At 42.5% G+C, this 11,168-nt stretch overlaps 1 protein-coding gene and 1 long non-coding RNA gene across 2 annotated transcripts in view; both read left to right on the forward strand.

The window, feature by feature from the left end:
• LOC125485424 overlaps positions 1–969 on the forward strand; it is a 35,261-nt gene extending 34,292 nt beyond the window's left edge. The window contains exon 4 of the long non-coding RNA XR_007264152.1: positions 927–969. This is a non-coding gene — a long non-coding RNA (uncharacterized LOC125485424). The remainder of the gene's footprint in view (positions 1–926) is intronic.
• Positions 970–1,610: 641 nt separating this feature from the next.
• LOC109923866 (collagen alpha-3(IX) chain-like) overlaps positions 1,611–11,168 on the forward strand; it is a 44,810-nt gene continuing 35,252 nt past the window's right edge. The window contains exons 1-6 of the mRNA XM_048608516.1: positions 1,611–1,706; positions 2,173–2,226; positions 3,138–3,182; positions 6,585–6,641; positions 8,369–8,422; positions 8,524–8,577. Coding sequence (XP_048464473.1) covers positions 1,611–1,706; positions 2,173–2,226; positions 3,138–3,182; positions 6,585–6,641; positions 8,369–8,422; positions 8,524–8,577 — 360 coding nt within the window. The remainder of the gene's footprint in view (positions 1,707–2,172; positions 2,227–3,137; positions 3,183–6,584; positions 6,642–8,368; positions 8,423–8,523; positions 8,578–11,168) is intronic.

An 11,168-nucleotide genomic window follows, 5' to 3' on the forward strand; every position in this document is an offset into this window, starting at 1 on the left:
CTGAAGAAATGGATTCAAATCACCATGTGGCAGCTACTGGAATTTTGAATTAAATTACTAATTTTTGAATCAAAAGCTAATCTCCACGATGCTGACCATGTAACTATCATTAATTGCTGTAAAAATGCAATGATTCAGTAATGTCCTTGAGGCAAGGAAATCTGTTATCCTTCATTGGCCTGGCCTATATGTTGCTCTAGACCAACAGCAATACAGTTGACTCTCAAATGGTAACACAGTGTGGAGCTAGAGGAAAACAGCAGGCCAATTCTTACTATCCCTGACTCTCAAATAGCCTTTTTTAAAAAAAAGTTCATGGATACGGGCATTGCTGGCTATGCAGCATTTATTGCCCAAAAGGCAGGTAAGAGTCAACCACATTGTTGTGGGTCTGGAGTCACATGTAGGACAGACCAGGTAAGGATGGTAGTTGCCTTCCCTAAAGGACATTAGTGAACCAGATGGGTTTTTCTGACTATGGATTAATGGTCATCATTAGATTCTTAATTCCAGATTTTTATTGAATTCAAATTCCAGCATCTACCGTGACAGGATTCGAACTCACATACCCAGAACATTGCCCGTGTTCCTGGGTTAACAGTCTAGGCCATCATCTCCCCTTGCAATCTGTTGGGGTTGCCAGGTCAAAATTGGATCTTGCCTCTAGTCGAAAGAATGAATTTCAGCCCAGTGCTTCACGCCGAGAGAGCAGATGGTAGCGAAACTAAATGACTTTGCCAACATGCAAGACACATTCCTGACTTGGTCTGCTTCCTGTTGTTCCGATTGGATTTAGAATGGGATCAGTGAAGCTGCACTCTGCAATGAAATGAATTGGACATGCTGTGGAAAAGTTATGTATTGTGTTTCTTATTCATGTACCTGAGTGCGGCCTGACTTTAGATATTTGCCTGTAATCTCCACAGGGACCTCAAGGAGATGTTGGACTGCCAGGTGCCCAGGGCCCTCAAGGGCAGCGGGTAAGTCATCAGTATCATCGAACATTTGGTAACAGTTCGCACATTCTCATCCTCACCTGAAAATTCTGTGTCTTGTTTAATGGCTCCGTTATAATGAAAACATGTGACTACTCACTTAATTCAGTGAAATTACATTTTAATTGCTATCATTGGCATTGCCAACAACAACACTCAAGAAGCTCAACACCATCCAGGTCAAAGCAATCCACTTGATTGGCACCAGCTTCAACATCCTCTCCCTCAAACAGCGACGCTCAGTCGCAGCAGTGTATACATCTACAAGACTCACTGCAGCAACTCGACCCAACATTCACAGTCAACTTTTTGAAGACAGCATCAGGTTTAGGCACAGCAAGATCCCACTAAAATCAGTGTATTGTGACCAGATAATTCTTTCAGGGATGCTGACCGAGAGATAAATATCAGCCAGGATGTGAGAGAGAACTCAGGTGCCCGTCTTTGAAATGGTACGGAGAAACCTTAACAACCACCCAAGCGGGCAGGGGAGGCCTAGTTTTAACAACTTACCCAGGAGGTGGCATGTCGTCAGCACAGGGCTGGCACATCAGGGCAGACTCTCTGGAGTGGACCCTACAATTCCCCTGACTCCATACGGTGGGATGCTGGGGTATGCGACCCACTGAGCCAATGAGCCTTTACTGTTCAATGAGCAATGCTGAGCCTCAACTGTTGACATCTCCATTATCACCAGCAAAACATCAGCAGGTACAATAGTGACAGCCACCAGCCTCCAGCACTGATACTGCAACTGTTTATTCCACTGGGAACAATACGAGGGGCTCTCCTCAGCTCTCTCCTACACCAGCCCTGGGTCATTTTAGGATTTATTCAGTTTGGTTTATTACTGTCATGTATACCAAGGTACAGTGAAAAGAGTTGTCTTATGTGTTTTACAGGCAGACCATACCGTACAAAGTGCATCAGGGTAACAGAACAGAGTGCAGGACACAGTGTTACACCTGCTGAGAAGGTGCAGAGAGAGATCAACAGTAACATTAAAGAGATCCATTGAAAAGTCTGAGAACAGCGGGGAAGAGACTGTTCATACATGTATACAACATATATAGCAGAGGGCCCATTGGTCAGGACACAATCAGTTCCAACACTACACATCACACAATGCTAAAGCCTCCACCTTTTTAGCCATGCTCATTTTCTCTGTATTTTTCAGGGTGAAGATGGTCTAACTGGACTTCCAGGACCACCTGGACCTCCCGGACCCCCGGTATGTGTGACACCAATTTATCTCACATCAAATCTTTGTTTGGATCAGAGAGGGAGAGAGAGAGACACTATAACCAGAAAGGCGTTAGAAAGTTTGCATCACCACATTTCATTAGGGTAGATTTACTAACAGAGGTTAAAGTGGAATGAAGGTCAGGTCAACCTGACAGGCAATGGGAGCAGTCTTCCACTGAAGGACGAGAACAATCTTAGCATCAGACAGCTAACTCTCAGATAATGTTGTGTTTAAAAGGTCTCACCTAACCTCAGTGCTGACACGCTCATGAAGCCTGCTCCGAATCAATCTTCAATGATATTTCTTGGAAGGTGTCCACCTGTTAAGCAGTCCAAACAGTGACCTAGATGGAGGCCGTTCAGCCTATTGTACCTACAACTGTTCTTTGGTAGAACTATCCAATTAGCCCTTTGCTCTTTGCAAATAGCTCTGCAAAAATTTTTCAAGTATTTGTGCAAGTTCCTGTTGGAATTAATGATTGCATCGCATCTGATACCATCACTTACTGAGTGAGCTGAGGGATGAATTTAAACACTGGTACCATCCCAGTGCGTGATAGCTACCTGCCATTTACTCACACATGCAGTGTGAGGCGGAGATACTGGCAGAGGGTCAGGCCCCATGGTGAGACTTTGGCTTCAGGAGGAAGGGTGGGGTGCAAAGGTGGAAGCCAGTACAGGAGGGGGCAGATTGGACTTTGTCAGAAGCTTGGTCAACTGAAGCCAACAAGAAAGAAAATACGAATGGTTGCGAAAGGCATTGGAATTTGCCAAGAGTACATTTGCAAAACACTGGGAACAAGCAATGTCACTCCCTGTTAATGTCAGCAATTAATATTGTTTTGAGCAATTAAGCCACAATTTACTGCTAAAAGTATTTATAATTTCAATTTGCAGGGTGAGCCTGGGCTTTACACAGGAGAAGGAAGTGGCGACTTTTCTGTAAGTTTTCCAGCACTTTTTGTGTTCAATGGCTCCATGGTAACTACATACACCACTATTTACATAACATAAGGTTTAACACAAAATAACTGTTGATGTTGAAGTCTTCAGAATTGAAGAAAGGAAGACACTGTATTTGTATAGCACCTTATTTATTCTCAGGGCTTCTTATACTGATTCACAGCCAATAAAATGCTTCTAAAGTGCAGTCACTTATATTGGAAATGTGGTAACAAATCTGCACACAGCAACATCTACACAAGGTAACTGCCCAGCAGAATGTTTGTGGTGCAGTGATTGTATCCCTGGCCCAGAAGGTCTGGGATCAAGTCCCACCTGCCCCAAGGTGTATCATAAAGTATCTCATGAGCTGATGAGCCAGTGCTAGTGTGTTTTACTGGCATTGACGAAAGGATAAAGATTGAAATCCCCTGCTGCCTCACCATCACTATGTTCACCTGCTTTAAGGTCTGCTCAGGTCGTTGCTGCTCCAACAGAACCTCTCCAGTCCAATCCTGCTCTCTGACTGTTATCTAAGATTAACTGCTGGAGTCTCTGGTGTGAACCTTGAACCCACCACCTTCAGGCTGTAAATGTACTACCCACCAAGACTAGGTTCAGGAGATTGTATACAGTGAGAATGTACAGCCAGACAGAGACACACATCTATCAGACTCACATGCAACTGAACATGAAACATTGCTATTGGAGAGAAAGATTCTTAATTGGCTACAGGCCAGGAAATGCCTGTTACAATCAGAGTGCAGAGAAAACAAAGAACAGTACAGGATAGGAACAGTCCCTTTCGCCCAGCAATCCTGTGCCGACTCATGATATCTTTCTAAATGAAAACCTTTAGCCTCTATGTGGTCCATATCCCTCTGTTCCCTGCCTATTCATGTATCTGTCAAGATGACTCTTAAAAATTGCTATTGTAACCACCTCCACCACCTCATTTGGCAGCGCATTCCAGGCACTTACCACCTTTTGTGTAAAATTCTTGCATCTCACATCTCCTTTAAACTTACCCTCTTTCACTTTGAACGTATGACCCCTAGTAATTGAGATTTCTACCCTGGGAACGAGACTCCAATTATCCATCCTATACATGTCTCTCATAATTTTGTAAACCATCAGGTCGCCTTTCATCCTTTGATGTACAAGTGAAAACAAACCAAGTTTGCCCAATCTCTCCTCATAGCTAACAGCACCCCCAATTCAGGCAACATCCTGGTTACGCATTTCCATACCCTCTCCAAAGTGTCCACATCCTTCTGTTAGCGTGGCGACCGGAACTGTACACAATATTCCAAATGTGACCTAACTGATGTTCTATCCAGCTGCAAGATGACTTTCCAGTTTTTATAGTTTATGCCCTGACCAATGAAGGCAAGCAATGCCATATGCCTTCTTGACCAACTAATCCACATTTGTTGCCAATTTCAGAGAAAGTGTTGGCTTCATTCCATAATGCAAACCAGCTGTCCAGCCAACTGAGCTACCCTGCACCCTCCCACCTTCACAGTGGTTATGTTCTAACCAACCCATTCAGAATGTTATTACACAGAAATGGAGCCAGCGGGACTTGAAGTCAGGGCTCCTAGCATCAGAGGTAGGGTCCCTATCACTGCACCATGACAGCCACTAAAGAAAATGGGAGGATACTTGTGAGGGATTAGCAAACATTAAGAGGGCATTAATAGACAGAGAAAATATTGGTGAATTAGGCTAATGGGTGTCCATATTCTAAAACTGGGGAGGGTTTATATAAAAATAAAACCCTGTAGATACTAGCAACCTGTAAAAGCAAAAGACAGAAAATGCTGGAGAGAACAGAAACTCAGCAGGTCTGCCATCATCTGTGAAGAGAGAAACAGAGTTAATGTTTCTGATGAATAGTCAGTGTCTTGAAGTGTAATGATGGTTTGTTATAAAATAACAGGATTGATTGTTCGGGAAAACCTAACTGTCTGTGTGATAGCCCAGTCAGCATGCATGCTGTAATCAACCTTCAATGCAATTGGGAAAGTGGTATATGGGCTTTGGTTAGTCCAATAAAATAGACAGAGGCCATTCACTCCATTGGTCCACCACTAGCTCTTTGAAAGTGCAATCCATTTAGTCAATGCTGTCCCTTACCCTCTGCACCCCAACACTTTTCCAATCATCAACTTGTCCAGCAACTTCCAAAAGGCTAAAGTTCTACACAAAAGGTTATTGATTAATTTTAAAGTTGTGTAGGAATATGGGATAAACCTTGGGAATGTACAAGAAACTGGGTGAAAGGGAGGATTGAACCATAAGACGAGCATGTCCAAGTGAGGTGAAGGACTGGGTTTGGTACCTGAACTTTGTTTGTCGGACCAATGTTCGCTCTAATCTACATCAATATCTTGGATTTAGAAACTCATTGTAAAGTAGTCAAGTTTGTCCCAATGAAATCAGAGGAGATGGTTTAGAGATTACAGAATGAGTTAGAGAGAACATTGTAAATCAGCAAGAACGATGGCAATGGCCCTTCCAGCAGAGAATGGGAAAGAGCTGAACAAAAGAGGAAGGAATAGGTAACACATGCACTCCATAAGTAGTGTTCAGGAAACTGTCAATGAAGCTAAAAGATCTTTATTCCACATTAAGATGCAAGTATATTGAGATTGTCCAAATCATTTCCTGTCAGACACCTAAAGCCAGAGTGTGATGGGAGGATTTTCCTCTCTGACACCAAAGGCAAAACGTGCATCCCTCATTTTTGAAAGTCATCATAATCACCATTTAGAAACATAGAATCCCGACAGTGCAGAAAGAGGCCAGTTGGCCCATCAAGTCTGCACCAACCTTCCGAAGAGCATCCAACCCTGGTAATCCTGCATGTAGTTTTTACCCATAGCTAACCCACCTAACCTGCACATTACAGAGCAAATTTTAGCATGGCCAAATCACCTAACCTGCACATCTTTGGAATGTGGGAGGAAACCCACACAGACACAGGGAGAGCGTGCAGACTCCACACAGACAGTCCCCTGAGGCTGGAATCAAACCTAGGTCCCCAACACTGTGAGGCAACAGTGCTAACCACTGAGCCACCCTTTCATTAGACAATAAGAATATATACTGATATTTATTGACAAAGGATATGAATTGATAATTGATATTGATAATTGATCTTGATTAATTGATCAATGGTATTTATAGATGACTAATATCACTGAATTGCTGATCTAAATTGATGATTAATACTGATTAATCTGTGATACGGATTGATTACTGATATTGGTGATAGCTGATATCGATTGAGCCTGCTTGGTGGCTCGTATTGTTTGATCATTGATACTGATTGATAATTGATATTGATGAGAGCTGATTTTGATCGATAACATCCTCTTTTTGCCTATTATTCTCTAGTGCCCAGCTGCCTGCCCTCCTGGTCCTGCTGGTCCTCCGGGAATGCCTGGATTCAAGGTATGATCATGCAGTCAATAATCAGTCTAGATCGATATTAGATTATATTGACTGCATCGCCTGATAATTACCTATTAAAACTTCCTGGAACATTGTTTAAGGACAGGGGGAGAAACCTTATGGGAAACACAGACGGGTGGCTGTGCTGTGAATTCATCACTTTGAAGGTGATGGCAATGATTCTCTGAAAACCTAGGATTCCAACCATTACTGAAGCTTCCTCCCGATCCTCCTTCCCCAGTGAAAATCCTGAAGGAAATAGCTGGAGGATGAACTAATAAAGAGAACCAATGTAACACAGATGGGTTAGCGATAATGTCATGGACTTTTAATCACAGTAGCTGATAGAATTTGAGATCTATTGATAAATCTGGACTGTAACATTAATTTTATTCACTGTGCCCACGACAACTATCACTGACTTTTAAAAAATCCATTTGGATCATTAATATTCTTTGGGAAAGGAAATCTGCTATCCTTACCCAGTCTGACCTACATGTGACTGCAGACCTGTATCAATGTGTGGACTCCTAACTGCCCTCTGAAATGACCCTAGAGAGATGCTCTGTACAAGGGCAATTAAGGATAGGGAACAAATGCCAGCAACAGCTTCACCCTGGAATAGAATGGAAAAATGACACATGCCAGAACATAGAGTAAAGTAGGACTATCCTGTCTGGAGTTGTCTCATGCAAGTATGTAAAACCCTTAAAGATGTAGACAGGATAAATAATGAGAGTCTGTTTATCCTGGCTGGAGATTCTAACATCAGGTTATAATGTCAGAACATCTCACAGGGGACTGACATGGGAAGTAGTTTCAGATGGTTGTGAATCTTTGGTTTTCTCCACCTCAGCAGGGTTTTCATACACAGTTGTTGATTATATTTAAGAATGAAATCGATAGGTTGTCGGACACTAAGGCAGTGAAGGGGTACGGAGCTCGGAGGAGAAAGTAGACTTGAGTTTGACAGTCACTACGATCTCACTGAATAGTGGAGCAGGTTCAATGGATGTGTCCCCTTGCTCTTGTTCCTTATGTTTTTAATCATAAGAGCGCAGGAAATAGGAGCAGGAGGAGGTAATTCAGCTCCCTCAAGTTATTCACATGGATCATGGCTCGTCTTCCAAATGAAAGTGCAGGAAAATGGCAATCTCCGTAACCTTTGACATTGTTAATATGGTCAGCTCCACCATCAGCTAGGTACAGATCAGTGTTATGGGACAGGGTTAGTATAAGTTACACAAAGAAACTTATTTAAGGGAAAGACTTACAGTGAAGACTTGACCAAGTCTGGGCAGAGACAGAGAGTCATGCTTGGGGTTTGGAAACTCTGTACCTGGGGGATGACTAGGAAGCTGAGACACAGGATGTAGCTTTGAGATGCTGAGGAAGAATGTATTCCAGTTAAAGTGGGTGCCCTTATTTCAACCAAGTGACAGTTCCAGGAAGGAAAGGGATGACAAGGGGAGGAGCTCAAAACTAAGAACCAGAGATAGTCACCAAGAGCTGCTATTGGGAATTTAAGAGTAGCCTCAGAGAGAGTTTAGAATGTGGAATTTTCTACCACACACAATAGCTGTAGTCCCTGCTTTCTGTTTCGACGGGTGGTGAGGGGCTGGGCACCTGTGTACTCGGGAGTAATGACCATAAGCCAACAGGCACAAGTATGTCGGGTGCTGATAGTGCTCTAACCCTGATTATTGTTTGTGTCTTTTTTTATCCAGGGGCACACAGGGCACAAGGGAGAGCGTGGAGAACTTGGCAAAAGAGGTGCCACGGTAAATCACTGGCATTTTGACCAGCATGTCCTATTTATTGTGTACAGTGCTTGCTCCTTGTGGTGTTGCATGTTCTAACGACTGGATATTTGGAATTCCAGGGGGATCCCGGACCTCCCGGCGTGTCAGGTTTACCTGGACCAATCGGATTACAGGTAGGAGCTGGAGGCAAAGGGAGGATACACAAGTGAGAGGTGCTTGTTGTATTGTTCGTGACCCAAGCAAACCCCACGGCTCAGAAAAATCTCCTTTCCACGGTCCAGCAGCTGCTTTGTTTTATTGGTTCAGGTTGAGTTTGAGAGTTCCTGGCCTTGTCCTATAAGTCCTGAAGCCCAATGGTTGGAGGGTGGAGGACATGATGTCATCACCATTGCCTTCCTTTCATCTTTTCAGGGGGCCACTCCCATCATCCCCTACTCCCCACCCAATGCCCTGCTCCCCTGCAGTCTGCCCCCTCAGAAACCTGGAGAAACCAGCCCCATGGCCAGCTCTTTACTGTAGTTATCCCATGAGGTGTGCACAGGGGAGTGGGGGATATTTCCACTGATGTCATCTGTGAGCCTCCGCCTATAACAATAACCTGAATTTATCCAGAGCCATTAAAGAAGTAAAGATATCTCAGGGCATTTCCACAAGAGCATTATGAGTTAAAATGTGACATTGGACTCTGTAAGGGGCTAGTAGAACATCTGACCAACTGATTGAACAATGACATGGTTTTGAAGAAGTGTTTTAAAGCAGAAAAACAAGGAGGAGGCAGGATTTCAGAGTTGCTTGGGTTGGAGGGAACACATTTCAGAGCATAGAACATGAACAGCTAGAGGTGGGGACGTCAGCAGTGGTTGCAAGAAAATTAGGATTAGGTGCAAGGTCAGAATTAGAGGAGTATCGATATTCCAGAGGGTTGCAGCAATGAAATGGGTTTCAGAGTTATGGTGGGGTGTGGTCATGGCAGGATAAAATTTTAAAATCTGTATGATTCCAGACCTGGAGCGAATGTAGAACTAGTGAGCTGCTGACGTAAGTTGAATAATTGCCAATATTGAGAAATCTAACAGCAACGTCTTGGACATGAAGAATTGTCTTCTCTGTTCATTGTACCTAGGAAGCATGGAAAAATATCCCATCAACAATCCGGAGGGTTGTTTTATGATTCCTGGACAAGTCAGGTCAGAGGGTGAAACCTGACTTGATCTTGACTTGACTTTATTTTTGTCGTTTGGTTAATATGGCGGTCATTCACCAAACATATTCACATGAGGCTGCCAATGTTCTTTAAACTAAAAAGAGCGCAAGTTTATTGTGGAAAAATGTTATAAACATATATTTTAAAAAAAGACAAAATAAAACCGAAAGCACTGCAGATGCTTTTATTCAGAGACAAAAATAGAAATAGCTGGAAATTCAGACCCTCAGGAAGGATCACTCAACCCAAAACATTAACTCTGATTTCTCTCCACAGATGCTGCCAGACCTGCTGAGCTTTTCCAGCAATTTCTGTTTTTGTATCTTAAGAAAAAAGACAAGTTAGAAAGATCTTAAGATAAACAGCCAAAAGAAAAATTTGAACATTTTTTCCCAGCAACATCCTTTAAACTCACTCAATTCCAGTAATGTATCATTCCAATCTTAACTCCAATTTTTTACCTAATTGACTAATTACAAGCATTTCCTTTTGACAACTTTCTATATACGTTATACATTCTCTCCCTGAGACACGCAATCACCAGCTACTTCACTGACTTTTCTTAATCAACCTCCAAGAAAATTCTTGTCTATTTAAAAACATTTTAAAGTATGCTTTCCAAGTCTGAAGGCCTGATGAATGCAATATACTAAACAGCCCTTCTGCTGAAATAAAACAAAGAATTGCAGATGCTGGAGATCTGAAACAAAAACAGAAATTGCAATTCCCCAGTCTGCCTATCCCTTTCATATCTGTCTGTCTGTCTGTCTCTCTCTCTGGGCTCCATCTCCACCTATCTGCTCACCTCTCTCCCCCGTGCCCGTCTTCAGTATAAGTTTCACTTTTTCCTATCTGCTGTCATTTCTGCTGAGTCAACAGATTTGAGACAAAAACTCTGCTTTCTCTCCACAGACGCTGCCAGACCTGCTGAGTTTCTCTAGCAATTTCTGTTTTTGTTTCAGCCCTTCTGAAACTGTTGACCCTTGGTCTGTCTTTCTATTTCTGCATAAAAGTTCAACTTTGTAAGCATTTCATCAATTAACTCCCTGGGTTTAGCCACATGCTTTCTTGGAAATGCCGTTTAAACTCACTGTTCAAAAATGATTTTCTGACCTCTTAAAAAAAGTATCTTTACATAATTAAGACCATCTACTTCTACTTTAAAATTGAATTCTCAAATAACAAAAATATATTAACAATCTTTATCACTGTTGTACGGATTAGTAGAAGGATAAGGATATAATTGGCTGTAGGAAAAGCGTACAATGCTGATTACGTTTGAGGCTAGTTGAATCATTTCCTGGGCTGGTATTTTCTTTGAGACTGTCCTCATCTGTTCAATCTCCTTGTTCCAGCCATTGTCGGTGTCTTCTTATTATGTTCTGATCCGTGAAAAGCAATTTGAGAAAAAACCTTCAGTTTCTCCTCATTCAAAGGAAGAAAGAAGCTGCATTTCTTTAGCACCTTTCCCTAAGTGTACTCAGGACACTCTAAAAAGGTTTACAGCCAGTTAAGTTCTAGTGTAGGTCGAATCAGAGATAGTAGGAACTGCAGATGCTG

Source organism: Rhincodon typus, chromosome 19 (genome assembly GCF_021869965.1).
Source record: "Rhincodon typus isolate 14 chromosome 19, sRhiTyp1.1, whole genome shotgun sequence".
Classification (NCBI taxonomy): domain Eukaryota; kingdom Metazoa; phylum Chordata; class Chondrichthyes; order Orectolobiformes; family Rhincodontidae; genus Rhincodon; species Rhincodon typus.